Source organism: Myotis daubentonii, chromosome 16 (assembly GCF_963259705.1).
Source record: "Myotis daubentonii chromosome 16, mMyoDau2.1, whole genome shotgun sequence".
Lineage (NCBI taxonomy): Eukaryota > Metazoa > Chordata > Mammalia > Chiroptera > Vespertilionidae > Myotis > Myotis daubentonii.
The window spans coordinates 14,003,460-14,020,393 of record NC_081855.1 but is presented as its reverse complement, the minus strand read 5'-3'; the positions used below and the strand labels follow the sequence as shown (position 1 = coordinate 14,020,393).

General features: G+C 48.4%; 1 protein-coding gene across 1 annotated transcript in view; it reads left to right on the top strand.

Moving 5' to 3' along the window:
• Positions 1 to 16,934, top strand: part of DNAH9 (dynein axonemal heavy chain 9) — a 343,788-nt gene that overhangs the window by 29,844 nt on the left and 297,010 nt on the right. Inside the window, exons 9-13 of the mRNA XM_059668596.1 lie at positions 553 to 703; positions 3,656 to 3,770; positions 9,854 to 9,922; positions 11,628 to 11,754; positions 15,744 to 15,999. Of these exons, the coding sequence (XP_059524579.1) occupies positions 553 to 703; positions 3,656 to 3,770; positions 9,854 to 9,922; positions 11,628 to 11,754; positions 15,744 to 15,999 (718 nt within the window). The remainder of the gene's footprint in view (positions 1 to 552; positions 704 to 3,655; positions 3,771 to 9,853; positions 9,923 to 11,627; positions 11,755 to 15,743; positions 16,000 to 16,934) is intronic.

Sequence of the window (16,934 nt, the reverse complement as noted above, 5' to 3'; positions counted from 1 at the left end):
GGTCTTTTTTTTTTTTAATATATTTTATTGATTTTTTACAGAGAGGAAGGAAGATAGAAAGTTAGAAACATCAATGAGAGAGAAACATCGATCAGCTGCCTCCTGCACATCTCTTACTGGGGATGTGCCCGCAACCCAGGTACATGCCCTTGACCGGAATCGAACCTGGGACCTTTCAGTCCGCAGGCTGATGCTCTATCCACTGAACCAAACTGGTTTCGGCTAGGTCTTTTTTTTTAATAGTCTTTTTAATATAGATCAGCTTAACCTTTCTGACAAATTTAAGTTTTCTCTTTATTTTACCCTTTATCCAGATTCTTACATCCCACGAGGGTCCAATAGATAACTTAGCAGACAGGAATCCTTCTCCGTTAGAAGGCAGTCTGTGAATATCCACCTACTAATAACTATTGATCCAGTAGCATAATAACAATTGTTTGACCTTCTTACATTACTAGGCATATGAAAGAAAGGCCAGGAAAGAAGACTTATGTAACCTTGGAAATATTGAATCTGTGACTTGCTCCTCCTCTTTCTCCATCTCCCCTGCAGCTGCTAGACATAGCAGGCAGCCTCCTCGAAAGACCACTGGTAGCACGAGATGCATCTGATAAGTACCTGGTGCTCCTCCAGATGTTTAACAAAGAATTGGATACAGTGAGGACGATCTACAGTCAGCGTGTCCAGGAGGAGGCAGAACTTGGTAGGCTGGTTGCCAGGGGATTTGGATGGGGGAGCTCTACTGCTGGGAGGGGTGAAACTCAATCCTCTTGTATTTGTTGAATGTCTACTATGGAACTCTGTCATTCTCCAATAAAAGCAAGGACAGCTTGTAGATAATCCAGAGCATTTGGCTGATTGTAGAGTCCACTGAGCTGTGCATTTCCCTGTATCCGGGGCTGAGGTGGTCAAGGTGGCTCAGAGCAGTGAAGTCTTGACAGCCTGTGGGCAGCTGAGACCTTAGCCGAATAGCTGGGTTGACCCCTGGTCAATGTTGCCACAGTGATTAATCTTCAACATGTCTCAATTCCACGGTAGACTTTTATTTTCCTTTCCTGATCCTTCCAATGCCATAGCAACCATACTCCTGGAGGAAGGAACCAGCAGGAGCCTGACATGGGCGGTACCAACCACAGTGTGATGTCTCCGTTTTTATTGCAATTCTTAGATGCCCTGTCTTACCTGTTTGAAAGTCAAACACAAGTTCAATTCAACTTCACAAACATATCTCGAGTCTTTGCTATATGCTAGACACATGTTTGGGCACGAGATGCAGAGGGAAGCCAGGGTAAGGAGTAAAGTAATTAATACCAAGAGTAAGTAAAGTAAGAATGTCCAATCTTTGCTAACTCTGGTCAAGCACTTCGTAGTGTACATGGCCATGGCCTGGTTCTTCAAGGGACACACCAGGTAGGAACAGTTTCCTAGCAGAATATAAGTAGTCCCTGACTCGAGTTATAAAGAACTGTAACAAAACAAGATACACGGTGGCTGGGATATCCGGGGGGGGGGGAGTTTGTGGAGAAGAGGGCTTTGAGCCATAAAAGGTGAGAGAGGGGAAGCAAGAAGAAGCAAGGGTCTCCAGAGAAACGAGAGGAGAGTATTGCTAGGTACCAGGTGGACCTTCCTGTGGGCAAACAGAGTCTGGGGCCAGACTGTGAAGGCCTCTGCGTGCCACCCTAAGGAATCTGGAACCCCATGTTCAGGCAATAGGAAATTTTCCATGGGTTTTAAGTAATGGAGTGGCAAGACCAGCATGTCTATAAACAGGTTTCATACTGAGGTCATTTAGAATTGTGTCCACTTAGGAAGTCATTCCCCGAAGACCTGCTGGCCTCACCTTCATGTGGGCCATCCTCATGACATCCAGTCACATACAGAATTTGAAATCTCAAATACCTTAGGAGGCCACACTCGTTTTCTCTTGCTGCGTAACAAATTAGCGCAGCCTCAGAGGCCTGCCAGCGCCCATCTTTTAGCTCAGAGTTCTGTAGGCCAGCAGCCCAGCCTGATTGCCTCAGTTTCCCACTCAGAGTATGATGAGGGTGAAATCGAAGTGTCGGCTGGGCTGACTTCTCATCTGGAGGCTCGGGGGTGGTGGGGGAATCCGCTTCTGAGCTCATTTTTGTTGGTAGGATCCAGTACCTGGTGACTGACTATCTGCCTGAGGTCTCTATTTCCTTGTCGGCTGTCACTGGGGGCACGCCCTATCCTGCCATGCGGGAAGGCTAGAGGCTGCCTCCATCATCCAGCACACTGACTCCTCCTCACCCTTCAGCTCCCATATCCCCCTCTGCCACCAACCAGAGAAAACTCTGCTTCTGTGTGTGGCTCGCCTGAGTAAGTCAGCCCACCCAGGATCTGCTCCCTGTTGCCATGAAACATCGCATCACAGGAGTGATATTTTATCCTACTTGCAGTTCCCACCCACACTGAACGAGGAGAGGACTGTGTCAGGGTGAGGGCCACTGGTGGTGTCTAGAATGCTGTGGACCATAGGTCTGCGCTCGCATGAGACGGGGAAGTGGTGGAGCTCATGACGATGAAAGGAAGACACCACCACTCAGCTCCAGCTGCTGTGTAGATGTGGAGGCTGGTATTTGCCAGATCTTCCCATTTTACTAAGAAAGCTGGACACTAATTTTTTTTTGCTGATTTTGTTTTTTATTGTCTAAAGTTTTACATATGTTTCCTTTTTCCCCAGTTGATCCCCCCCGCCAGTCATTCCCACCCCGGGCAAGCCCCCACCGTCCCGGTGTCTGTGTCCATTGGTTATGCTAATATGCATGTATACAAGTCCTTTGGTTGCTCTCTAATGCCACCCCCTCCCCCACCCCTACCATTTGTCTCTGGATCTATTTTTTTTTATTGTCTAAAGTTTTACATATGTCTCCTTTCCCCCCAATTGATCCCCTCTCCCTATCCCTTCCCAGCCGGACAAGCCCCCACCATCCCAGTGTCTGTCCATTGTTTATTCTAATATGCATGCATATAAGTCCTTTGGTTGAGGACACTAATTTTTTAAAAACAAAATCTCATGACTGAAATCTCAGCAACTCAGATTAGCAAACTGACACACTGCATGGAGTAAAGTAAGGGTGTCAGGCTCTGCTAATCCTGGTCAAGCACTTCGTCATCCGCATGGCCTGGCTCAGTCATAACCTTATTGAATTCGCACATAAGCCATTTTACCGAGGGAAAAACTGCAGCCCAGAGAGATTCAATTGTCTGTTAAGGCAGAGTTCCTCAACCCTGACTGTACAGTTAGAATCCTCTGGAGAGCTCTCACAAAATACAAATGACGGGGCCCCACCCAAACCAATTGAATGCAGAACCAGGTGTCAGTCTTTTTAAAGACCCTCACATGATGCAGATGGGTAGCCACATGATGCAGATGGGTAGCCAGGTTGAAAGTCACTGATGTGAAGTTAGAAAGCCAGTGAGTGGCAGAGCTGGGAGTGACCCCTGTCTTCTGACCCTGTCCCATGCTCTTCCCAAGGCCACTCTTACTCCTTAAGCAAGCACAGTGGCCTCCAGTAACTCCCATCTCCCGTGAGCACAGGGTGACTTCAGCATGTGGACTAGCTGGCAGGGTGTTCCTGGGCAGAGGGGCTGGGAGTAGGCCTCACTCATTCTGGCTGTGCTGTGTCTCCAGGCTTCTCCCCGGTGCACAAGAACATGCCCTCGGTGGCTGGGGGTCTCCGCTGGGCCCAGGAGCTGAGGCAGCGCATCCAGGGTCCCTTCGCCAACTTCGGGCGCATCACACACCCGTGAGTACCTTCCTCCTGGATGGGGGTTTGTTTTAGGCCTCTGCTCCTGCTCTGGATTTTGACTGTTGCATTAATGCGTCTCACTTATGCAAGGCATGAAGATTATCCGTGTTTCTTTCCATGTTCAGCATCTGACCAGTGTCTTAGTCTATTTGGGCTGCTATAAAAGGATGCTATAGATTAGATGGCTTATCAACATTAGAAATTAACTCCTCACAGTTCTGGAGCCTGGGAAGTCCAAGATCACGGTGCTGGCAGATTTGGTGTCTAGTAAGAGCCCTCTCTTTGGTTCATAGACAGCCGTCTTCTCGCTGCATCCTCACATGGCAGAAGGAGCAAGGAAGCTTCGTGGAGTCTTCTTAAGAGGGCACTAACCCCATTCATAGAGGCTCCACACTTGTGACCTAATCACCTAAAAGTCCCACCTCCTAATACCATTACATTGGGGAATTCGGCTTCAAAATATGAATATGGGGGAGGGAATACACACATTCAGTCCATAACAACCAGATAGTGGCCAAACAGTAACAAGATGGATACATTTGAGCTGACTTCTGGGACCCCTGGTGTTAAATGAGGCTGGATGGACAAGAGGCTGGCTCCTTTTGCTCCAGGAGATTCATTTCTGGAGGAAAGTTAGTCAGGGATTTGGAGCTCTGTGGAGTGCGCCCACGTGTCTCCCTCTGACGCATGTCTCTTGGCTACTGAGGCCGCTGGAAGAGAATGAAGTGTGGTGTGAGGACCTCATCTGTCAGAACGCCCCGGTGCTTGTTAAAATGCAGGCTCCCACCTCACCCCTCACCGACTGGTCTGAATCTTGGGGCCGGGTGGTGCCTGTAGATCTGCTTCCTCTGCGAGCTCCCTGGTGATTCTGCGGTGACCAGATATGGAAACACTGGCCTGCCTCGCAGCTGATTCTGGAAGCCGAGCTAGCTAATTAGAGGCATGTGAGCTGCTGGGAGTGAGAGAAGAGCTGTTGGCGATACCGTGTTCAGGATCCTAGGGAAGGGCAGTTTTCCTCTGACCCCTCTTTCTGAAGATTGGACATATGAAAAGCACTTGGCAAACACAACAGGAACAAAGGAACTGAAATCTGGGCACCAACATCACAGGTTTTTTGAGCTATAAATGGCCTTAGAGACCATCTCGCCCAGGTGGCCAGACATGGAAAGGTCTCAACATCATTAATCATCAGGGAAATGCAAATCAGAACCAGGAGAGATCACCCCACACCTGTTAGGATGGCTGTCATCAAAAAGATAGGAAATAACAAGTGTTGGTGAGGATGTGGAGAAAAGGAACTGTCTTGAGCTCTGTTGGTGGAATTGCGAATTGGTGCAGCCACCATGGAAAACCGTATGGAGGTTCCTCAAGAAATTAAGAATAGAACTATCAATCCCACTTCTGGGCATATACCCACAGGAAATGAAACCATCATGTCGAAAAGATGTCTGTGCCCCCATGTTCACTGCAGCATTCTTTACAAGAGCCAAGACATGGAAACAACCTAAGGGTTCATTGGTGGATGAATGGATAAACAAAATGTGGCATAAGCAAAATAATAGAATATTATTCAGTCACTAAGGGCCCGGTGCATGAAATTCGTGCACTGGGTGTGGGGGTGGGAGGAGTGTCCCTCAGTCCAGCCTGCCCCCTCTCACATACTGGGAGCTCTCAGGCGTTGACCCCCATCACCCTCCAATCGCAGGATCGGCCCTTTGCCCAGGCCGGACGCCTCTGGCCTAGGCGTCCGGCCCGGGCAGCAGGGACCTGCAGTGGCAGCGGGGGGCACCGCGATCGTGCGGGCTCCGCCCCTGCCCCTGCAGGAAGCCTCTGGCTGAGGCATCCGGCCCGGGCAGCGGGGACCCACAGCTGCAGTGGCCCCGCGATCGTGGGCTTCGCTTTAGGCCCAGGCAAGGGACCCCTAGCTCCTGGGACTGCCAGCTTCGACCGTGCCCAGCTCCCATTGCTGGCTCCACCCCTACTTCCTGCTATCACTGGCCAGGGCGGAAAAGGCACCTGATTCTCTGATCATGGCTGGGGGGCAGGGCAAAGGCGGCCCCAGGGGCGCCTTTGCCCTGCCTCCTAGCTCTTAGCTCCCCCCTGGGTTTCTGATCACTGTCAGTGGCAGGGGGCTTCTTCCTGCTTTCCCTTTCGCCTCCCTGCATTGTGCCTACATATGCAAATTAACCACCATCTTGTTGGCAGTTAACTGCCAATCTTAGTTGGCAGTTAATTTGCATATAGCCCTGATTAGCCAATGAAAAGGGTATCGTCGTACGCCAATTACCATTTTTCTCTTTTATTAGTGTAGATAAGGAAGAAGGAGAGCCTGCCATTTGCAACATGGATGGAGCTGGAGGGCATTGTGCTAAGTGAAATAAGTCAGCCAGAGAAAGACAAATACTGATGATCTCACTGATATGTAGAATCTGGAAACAGAGCTTAAGAAAAAGAGATGACATTTGTGATTATCTGGCCATCAGAGGCATGAGTGGAGGGTAGGGGATGGGTGCAGGTTTTCCAAAGGGAGAGACTTCTGGCTGTAAGAGGAAGCAGCCTCAGGCTGATGCGTAGCTTGGTGCCATAGCTAACGGTGCTGCATGGTGCACTTGAAGGCTCTTAAGTGGGCAGATCCTAAAAGTTCTCATCACAAAGAAAACACCAATCCTTCCCTTTTTTGCATTTATATGAGATGATGGATGTTTACTAAACTAATTGCAGTAGTCATTTCACAGTGCATGTAAGTCGCTATATATACCTTAGACTAAAACTGGGGAACATGTGAAAAGACTAACTGCTTTCAGAGGAAAGAACATGATGTCAAGCACCCAGGATGGCGCCTAAGGGGCCTCCCCATGCCCAGCACAGCCAAGCAGAAAGGCAGGACACATGGGGAATCTCCCGCCTGCTCTAGAGAAGCTGCAAACCAAGGTTTTCATGTGAAGCAGCCAACTTCAAAATTAGCAGGCAGTCCGATTTCTCTCACACTCCTCACAGAGCAAGCACGCGTGCCAGGGGTCAGGTCTGCCTTGTGGGTCACACCCATGTGGCCTCTGCCCTGGCCTGGGCTCTTTATGTTGCTGATGGATAGCTGGAGTGAGGAGATGCCTGCAGAACTAGGAGCTGGGGGAGACCTGGAAGTCCGGGCCTCCGAACTCCCAGCCCAGAGCACTTCCCAGGAACCCCTCAGCCATGGCAGGTCTGGCCCAGAGCAAGCTGAGCCCCCATCTTCTCAAACACACCCCCCAAGTGGGAGGGAGAAGATGAATGAATGGAGAAGGCTGCTGCTAGGACTGTAGACTGTGGGACTGTCACAGGTCCTGTTCCCTGGAGCAGTTGCTGACATGCATGTGCAGGATTTACTTGTGCAGGGCAGGGGGATGGGCAGAGGGAAAATTGAGCAGGGGTATAGTTGCAAGGAGGCCTCAGCAGATCCTCTGGGGGGGACTCTGGCCCTGCAGGTTATAGGACTTTGTGCCCCCACATGAGCTACGTGATGGGCATGGGCTGTCCGGGAGGTGGCTCCCTTAGCTGAGGGTGTTCCCACAGAGTGAGGCAGCCTTGCCTCACCAACAGCCAAAACTCCCAGCCAGAGGGAGGTTGAGGGGTGGGAGGGGCCATGGGAGTGCCTGGTCCCGAGAGGGGATCTGAATGGCAACCCACTGCCCTCAATAATCCCATGGAAAGTTCCACTTGTTTTAAAAATGAATTCAAAACTGCACTGTGCCCTGTAATATATATTTATTGGTTATTACAAACTAGAGACCCATTTCACAAAGATTTGTGCAATAGGCCTTTCCCCTGGCTGCCAGCACCAGTTTTCCTCTGGCACCTGGGACCCAGACCTTCACTCTGGCCACCGCCTTCCATCTTTGCTCTGGACACAGTCTTCGCTGCGGCTGGAGCCTTCAGTCTTTGCTCCTTGCTCCAGCCAGAGTCTTCAGTCTCCGGCCAGAGCTGCTCCTGTAGCTCCTTCTGCCCCCTCACCCTCGCCCTCATAGCTTGATCGCTGCTTTGCCTGCAGACCTCCCCAACAGGCTCCTGGGTCCCAGGGGGGCACCTTGCCTTCGGCCCGGCTTTCCGATCATGATCACGATCACAATCACCACAATCACGATCACGATTATGATCATGGGTGGCAGGCAAGGCGGCTCCTGGGTCCCGGGGAGCCACCTAGTCTGTGGCCTGGCTTTCCGGCATCTCCTGGGATTGCACACAGGGGCCTGGATGGCGGTTCCTGGTGTCCCGCCCTGCCTGCAGTATGCAAATTAGCCACCATCTTTGTTGGTGGTTAATTTGCATATTGTGCCGATCAGCTAATGGTGATGGTAGCGAAGGTACATTTAATTACCATGTTTGTCTATTATTAGATAGGATGTTTTTTATTCCTCACCATGAAATGAAACCGAATCTACAGGGAGTTTCACAGCACCTACTCCTGTGACATCTCAAACCTTCCAGGGGACTGCGGCGGGCTCCAGCGTGGGGACTCTCCCCTCTGTGTGCCCCAGACTCTCTCCTCCTGTGCCCCAGACTCTCTCCTCCACGTTCCCCAGTCTCTCTCCTCCACATGCTCCAAACTCTCTCCTCCGTGTGCCCCAGTCTCTCTCCTCCGTGTGCCCCAGTCTCTCTCCTCCGTGTGCCCCAGACTCTCTCCTCCGTGTGCCCCAGTCTCTCTCCTCCGTGTGCCCAGAGTCTCTCCTCTGTGTGCCCCAGTCTCTCTCCTCCACGTGCCCCAAACTCTCTCCTCCACGTGCCCAGACTCTCTCCTCCCTGTGCCCAGGCCCTTGAGTTGCCTACTCTGATGGCTGGAGACCCCATGAATGAGTGACAGTGATGTCTGCAATGTTTTGTGTTCAGTTGCCCTACAGATTCAGCCTGTGGCTTCTTTTATGGAGTCAATCCATCCACACCACAGTCTTCCTTCTACTTTCCCTGCATTGCTGTCTTTCTCTCTTCCAGCCTCTTCCTTTCCCAGGCATGAAATGAGATGGGGTTATGAGACCTGTGGAAGTCCCACAGCTCGGGAGGGGAGGGCTGGGCGAGAGCCGCCTGGTTTGAGGCCCTTTCCCTTCTCCTCTTGGAGCCACCTGCGTGCTCGCATGGAGGGACTGAGCGCTGGAAAGCCAGGGCTTCCTCTGCAGCGGGGCTCACACTGAGAGCCAGGGCATCGGTGAGAAACCTGTGTTGGCTTAAAGAGCAAACGGTGTTAAGGAATCTTTGCAATAAGCTACCTTATTTTGCTAGCAGAACAAACAAAAACAGACCCTTCAGCACAGTGTAAAGGTTCCTGAAAATTATAGATATTTCGCCAATTTTCCCAGGGCCTGGCTCTCATTTTCTGTTGCAAAGTGTCAGACAGGAGCAGGTGCGGGTGGCGGTGTGGGCGCCGGACTCTGCTCACGCTCCTCTGTGGTCATCATTCCTGTGGGAGCCCCTGAGCATGTCGGTGCAGGTGGGCGAGTGTGTATATGGCACGTGTGGTGCATGTGTGTTCATTGTGTGTGCACATATAGGGGCATGAGAAGTGGGTGGGAACTTCGTGTAAACGTGTCAATGAGTGGCAGGACTTCTCAGAACATGTCCTAGATGGATTTCAGAGAAGGAAAATATATACACATAAAACAATGTCTATGTGTGTGTGTATAAACATTGTTATGCAAATATGTAAACATTGTTATATAGTTTTTGTTATGTGTAATGTCATATATAGCTTTTTCTTACATATGAAAACTATGGCACCTAGAATTTTTTTTCATGTCTCGATTTCCCTCTTATTCAGGTGTCTGAGGACCTGATGTACCTGTGCATGCCTGGCTGGGCTGGGGGGAAGGGTTGGTGCAGCCGGGTGGGAGAGGTTCTGCCACCTTCACCTGTGGGGCTGCCTGCATTGCAGGAAGTGCATGCGCCCTCTAGTGGCCGATGGGGAATGTTCAGGAAGAAGGAGGCAGGCGCCTTTGGGGCATTTGGAAACCAGCCCGGGAAGCTGCTCAATCTCTTCTTTATAGGCTGCAGTTTGTTAATCAGATCATTATTCTGACTTCTAATTCGATGCCACTTTCTTCTCTTCTTATGGGCAGTTGCATGGAATCTGCCGAAGGAAAGCGGATGGTACAAAAGTATGAAGATGTGCTGTCGTTGCTGGAAAAGTGAGCAGCGCCTGGGGTTGCATTGCCCTGCAGCTTGCATGGCCCCACAGGGCCCCGTGCCCGCTCCTCGTGTTGCTCTGTGTTTTAGGTTGTCCCCACATTATCTGTGAGCTCAGTGCTCTTGGTTACACACACAGGGCCCTGGGGAACGCAGTCCAGCCTAGAGACAGACACCGTTCCGGTGCACTGTAGTGGGAGCGAGACCTCGCAGAGCCGGAAGTGGGCCACCCCTCACGGCACCCCGAGTGCAGTGTCACGGAAAATCGCAGTGGCTGCCTACTAAGCAGAAATTTAAAAAAATGTTTCCTGTAACTTTTTATAGAGAAAACATAAGAATGAAATTTACATGGGTTCCCAGTTGTTCCTGCTTTAAAGCTGCAGTAAGAATTTTTTGGGGTGCTGGGTCTAGTGCCCGTACTGCCCACACTGTTACCAAATCCGATATTGTCACTACATACCCCATATGCAAAGCCTTTCGGTGCTTCTCATCATCTCATGACCACAACAGGAAAACCCTCCCTGGCCTTTGCTTTCCTCTCTAGCCTCCACCTTTGCCCTCTTAGTCTCAGGTGCTCCCAGCACACAGTAGGCTGTTTCTCACCTCCACCCTTTGGCCTTGCTGTTGTCTTTGCCCGGAGCACTCATCCCTCTTTCACTGTCTAACCCAGTGGTTCTCAACCTTCTGGCCCTTTAAATACAGTTCCTCATGTTGTGACCCAACCATAAAATTATTTTCGTTGTTACTTCATAACTGTAATGTTGCTACTATTATGAATTGTAATGTAAATATCTGATATGCAGGATGGTCTTAGGTGACCCCTGTGAAAGGGTCATTTGACCACCAAAGGGATCGTGACCCACAGGTTGAGAACCGCTGGTCTAACCTCTCCTTGTTCTCTGAGATTCAGTCAAGCCTCACTTCAGCCCCCGATCCCTGAAACCTTCCAGCATCTCCTTACCTCCCTCCCCACCCCTGTCGTCAGAGGCCTGAGCCCTGTACATCTCTCCGGGATTGCCTTGCTGTATTCTCTGTTTGCCCAAGCCCAGCACATGGTAGATGCTCCGCCAATGTGTAATGACTGAATGACAGATGTCTGCAAGTGACGTGAAGGTTCCTATGAGAGCAAATCCTACCCAATAGCTTCTTCCAACATTTATCGAGACTGATCACGACTTCCCTTACCGCCTAGAAGGACCCCCTGGAGCGTCTCTTGCTACTCTCCTCTGATTTGAGCTGTGCCATCTTTAGAAGTAAGGGGTTACTTGCAGTAGCTTCCATGCCTGGCTGAGTCAATGACTTTGACTTAAGAATGTATGCAGCCCTGGCCCCGTGGCTCAGATGGCTGGAGCATGGTCCTGTATACCAAAAGGTTGCAGGTTTGATTCCCGGTCAATGCACATGTGGGAAGCAACCAATCATGTTTCTCTTTCTCTCCCTCTCTCTCCAAAAATCAGTAAAAACATATCCTTGGGTGAGGATTGGGGGGGGGGGGGGGGGAGAGGGCGGGGCAGGGAAGAATATATTCAGGTATTTTACTAGTATCTTTAGTTCATGAGATAGAGAGAGAGATAGACTGTACATACTATATATGTGTTATGTATGTTACTATATGAAGGCACTTATCTATACCTTCAGTTACTCATTGCCAGGCATGGGGATGCTGGGAGGGTGCTTTCAGGTGCCCGCTGTTCCCCATCCTCACAGGTACGAGGCAAGACTGTATGAGGACTGGTGCCAGACGGTGTCGAAACAGTCACAGTACAACCTCTCCCGGCCACTTCTGACACGAGACCCAGCGACTAAGCAGATTACCGTCAACTTTAACCCACAGGTAAGTCGGTCACAGGAATTTCTTACTGGGTTTCTGAAGAGTTTGGCTTAATTTTGCTGATTTCAAAGGCAAACAGGGTTTTCATATGAATATGAAAAAGCTGCTCCAAAGAATCTGCATCCGGGATTTCTTTTGGGGATAAGTCCTGTGGTGTAGTGTTTTAAGTTGTCCAGGGCTCACATTTCTCTCCAGGGTTAGCCAATATATTTGCTTTGATTTTGCACAGCAGGAAATATCACAAAATATATTTTTTAGCTTTTCATATGATAGCATTATTATATACCTGACTTTACATATAAAGTTAGAATGACAATTACACTTAAGATTAACTAATCAAAAAGTTTAATTATATTATAGATATGCACTATCTGAAATTTCAGAAGGTGCTTAAACAGAGATTGCTACCCATCTTTGGGCAGATAGGATAATAGCATTACTGACCATTTAGTGCCAGACAGCTGACCGGGCCCACCGTGAATGCCTGCCACACATGAAGGCTGTTGACTGAACACTGGGAGGCCAAACAAGCGTGAGTCCTGGTTCCTGCTCTCAAGGAACCCACAGGCTAGTTGGGAGCTGGAACGCCACCGTGCAAAAATCTGTCCTTATGGGATAGTGTGTGATCAATCTCAAAGGAGTCGCTCTGGAAATAAGACTCTGGATTAGTGACTCTCCACTGAGGCAATTTCCCCCGGGGACATTTTTGTTGTCAAACATGGGCTAGGCGCCAATAGCACCGAGTGGGTAGATACCAGAGATGCTGCTGAGCTCTCTACAATGCCCAGATGGTACCCACCACCAAGAGAGTTTGTCCAGAATAATAGTGCCAAGGTTGAGAAGCCCTGCCGCAGACGGTCAGAGGGTGCAGACCAGTGTGGGCTGTGGCAGCCCTGGAAAGCGTAATGCTGGAGAGGACATGACCACAGCTTAGCCCAGGTCAGGAGGTGCATCGTTCAGCTAAAAAAGTAAAAACAAAAAATACGGCCACACTGAGCGAAAGCAGTCACCACTTCTGTCTGGATGGCACGTTCTCCAGGAATGCAGTGTAGAGAGAGCCAAAACTGAGCATATTGCTGTCTTTTGAGAACGCTGAAGGTTAAGTAGACTATCAATTCTGACTGAGCTAAAAGTCAATAAAGGAAGTTAGAGGATCCATTTTTTTTCACTTTGGTAAGTCTGTCATTTGAGTAATTTTATCAGCATTGTCTGTCAGCAGTATTGGATATTAAATGCCCAAAGAGATGAGTTTCTGGATTACCAATGAGGCCAGAGTCTAGAGATTGTGGTAATTATGTCCTCGGTATAAAACAGTATTGAGGCTGGATCACCCCTCCTCACTAGATTCCGAGAACAAGGACTCTTTCTTATCTGCCCCAGTATGCAACACATAGTAGGTGCTTTTTGATGTTGTAGGTGATAGAAGGGAAAGGAAGTGGAAGAAAGAAGTGAGAGAAGAAAAGGGGAGAGGAGATAAATCCCTAAATTATAATGTGAGTCAAGGGGAAACAACTACAAACACAAGTCAGAGAAGAGCTAACATCCTTGATCCCCACTGTCCAGCTGCGTGGCAACAGCTGAGCTGTTAGGAATGAAGTCACATGTATATCAGTCCAGAAGCACATGAGCAGAGCTTTGCCCCACTGGGGCCAGGCTAAGAATTTTATGGGGAAAATTGTATGTATGTATGTAGAAAATTTATTTAAATTATTTAAATGCCCGATTCTTGGACATTTCAATTATTTCCTAGTTGTGTCAATATGTATTTCATAGATTTTAGGATGCACTTTTACTTTATATCTTTGAAAATGGCATGCATTTGTAATGTAAAAAACTACCTTTTTTCTTTCCTTCTTAGTTGTAAATATAGCAATAGTGAATATTACCATCATTGACATCTTATAATGGAATAAAACATGGCATGAATAATGCTACAATAAGTATCTGCCGTTATTATTGCATCTATCTGGGATTATTTCTTTGGAATAAATGCCTAGAAATAAAATTGCTGGGCTAAAAGGTGCTTACATTATGAGACTTTTCACATATATTGTCAATTTGTTCTTCAGTCATTCTCCTGCCAGCAAGATATCCATTTCTTTCAACTTAATGAACTAGAAAAAATACAAAATCTCCACATTGCTTTAACTTTGTTCACCTGTTCATTGGCTGTCTACATTCCTTCTATAAATTGCTTGTTCGTGTCCTTTGCCCACTTTTGAGTGGAAGTGCCCTCTTTACCTGTGAATTTGTTAGAATATTTTGGAAATGTTTGTCAGATATTTTAAAAACCTGCTGCAAATATTTTTACCAGGTGAAGTATGACATTTTATTATGTATCTGATATTTTATGCATATAAATTTTATCTTTTATGATTGTGTGTTTGGAATGGCCTTCTCTACCTCTATATATGTATGTATATATATATTATCTCCCCACATTTCTTTTTTGTTAAAAACTTTTTTTATTATTTTATTTTATTATTATTTTTTTTAATCCTTACCCGAGGATATTTTTCCATTGATTTTTACAGAGAGTGGAAGAGAGAGGGAAAAGACAGAGAGAAACATCGATGTGAGAGAAACATCAATGCGAGAGAAACACATCGATTGGTTGCCTCCTGCACACGCCCTGACCAGGGCCCAGGCCAGGAGGAGCCTGCAACTGAAGTACGTTCCCTTGACCAGAATTGAACCCAGGACCCTTTGCTTCACAGGCCGACACTCTCCACTGAGCCAAACTGACCAGGGCCCACATTTTCTTTTAATTTTTATTTAAAAAATTTTTAATTGATTTTAGAGAGAGAGGAGGAGAGGGAGAGAAAGAAACATCAAAGATGAGAGAGAATCATTGATCCACTGACTCCTGCACATCCCCTACTGGGGATCGAGCCCACAACCCGGTAGTGCACCCAGACTGGGAATCAAACTGGTGACCTCCTAGTTCATGGGTTGATGCCCAACCACTGAGCCACACCAGCTGGGCATGTTTTCATTTCTTACATTTAAATTTTTACTATCTACCTTGAGCAAAATAAACCAGGAGACTGGAGTCATTTCCCTGCCTACTTGTGAGCATTCGTCTTAACCCTGAGCAGGGTTGGCTGGGTGACAACGAAGGGCTGGCCCAGAGCCGCTGAAGGAGAGGTGGGGGCCCAGGTGTCTTTATGTGAGCTGGGGGTGGGGAGTGGAGGGGGAATCTATGGCCTGGTATGTTTTGTCATACATCTATACACATTAGTCCTTGTAAGTTCAGAGATAAAGGTGATAAATAAGGAATGATGAGCAGTGCTCTTAGAAACGCTGCCAGCGGCCTCTGTGTTTTTCATTGACCCACATCTGCTTGGCTTCCCACTCCTGCAGTTGCTACTAAGCTCAGTGCCCCGTAGAAGGTCAGAGGTGGTGACTCCCATCCCCTGACCTCCTCGTATATGAAGACACAAAGACAAGCCAGCCCATCGGGCTATTTCAAATGACTGTATGTAGCCACTGAAGTTATACAGTGGGCACCTCCTCTCAGCCCCGTCAGTGTCTAGCTATGACCATGTGTCTGACCTCATTTGGAGAGAATACCAGAAGTCTAAAGCCGAGGCTTCTCATGCACGGGGTGGCCCAGACCGGGTGATCAGTCTCCCCCATACCAGCACAGCCATGGGACCTGGCTCAGTCAGCATGAGCCTATCATGTCATCAGCCAACTGCCCTCACGCATCACGGCGGACCTCTCCTGCTATCACTGAGGTCTCCTCTCTCAGGTTTTCCTCTCGCTCTCGGTGATTCACAGATTTGGTTAACCTGCTGCTTTCTGAGTCCTCTTCCTTCTGCCCAGTACTCACTTCCCTTCTCTGAACCCATATTTAGGGAACAGGCAGGAGCAGGGGTTGAGAGGGACCAGAAGACCTCTGGTCCCCTGGGGTTTTCCCATCTCTGCCGCATATTGCTGCTCTTCGCTGCCACTGAACCACAGCCATCTATGTGGATTCTCTCCCCCAGCTGGTGTCTGTGCTGAAAGAGATGAGCTACCTTCAGCCCTGGCAGCTGCAGCACATCCCGGAGACCGCAGCAGCCATGTTCTCCTCCAGGGAGTTCTATCGGCAGCTTGTGGCCAACCTGGAGCTGATGGCAAATTGGTACAACAAGGTTATGAAAACACTGCTGGAGGTGGAATTCCCATTAGTGGCAGCAGAGCTGCGGAACATCGATCTCCACCTGCGAGCTGCGGAGGAGGCTCTGAACTGGAAAAGTGAAGGTAACGCACCACCCAGAGTCTGGGGCGAAGTGGGAGAGTCCAGATCCCAGTAAACGTTGTGGACACTCAAACAATTACCTGGTAATGTGGGTTGCGTTTGAACACAAGTCTGTCTTCTCAGACACATGTCCGAGGTAGCGAAGGCAAGGAGGGTTGGTATTCTTTCTTCTCTTTGGATGTGACTAGTATATTTAGAAAAATGTGCTGCCACACACGGGTCAGGCTCAGAGAATGAATGAGATCTCCCACAGTCTCCCGCACATACGGGGCACTTCATGAGTGAAGGTTCTTCCTGTATTATCATTGTTACTTAATTTTCTTAACTGGGCAGTATGTGTCTTATAAGGGAATTATGCATTGACTTCTCTTGTACCCTCCAGTTCAATGCAATACACTTTTATCGATGGATTAACATATGTGGGGTACTCTGGGGGAGAGGGGGTGGCCTGTGGAGAGAATGTAAAATATGAAGTATGTGGGAATGGCCCTACCCAAAAAGCTCACAGTTAGTGAGGATAACAGACATATGTACAACATAAATTATACAAGACAAGCTATGATAAGAAGCCATCAGAGAGTTAAACATAAAGTGTGGCAAACCACCGAGAAGGAAGATGGATTTGCATTAGGGTCCTCAAAAGAGTGAAAGTTTGAAAAGAAGGTCAAGTCAACTCCTGGAGGTCTTGGAAGGTCATATTACACAAGCCAGAGCTTTATTCCATATACAAGAGGGAATGACATTTTCAACATTTAATTCAGGGAAAGTGCTTAAAAAATAAGATTCATTAGTCTATGTAAAGTCGCCAAGTTGCACTGGAGTGCCCCAGAAAAATGCACCAGCTTTTGTTTCTTTCCCTCCATAATCAGGGTTTTGGTAAGAGTTAGCTCTTTAATACAACTAGGAAGAAAAAGGCTGCTTGCGAAGACGTAACCTG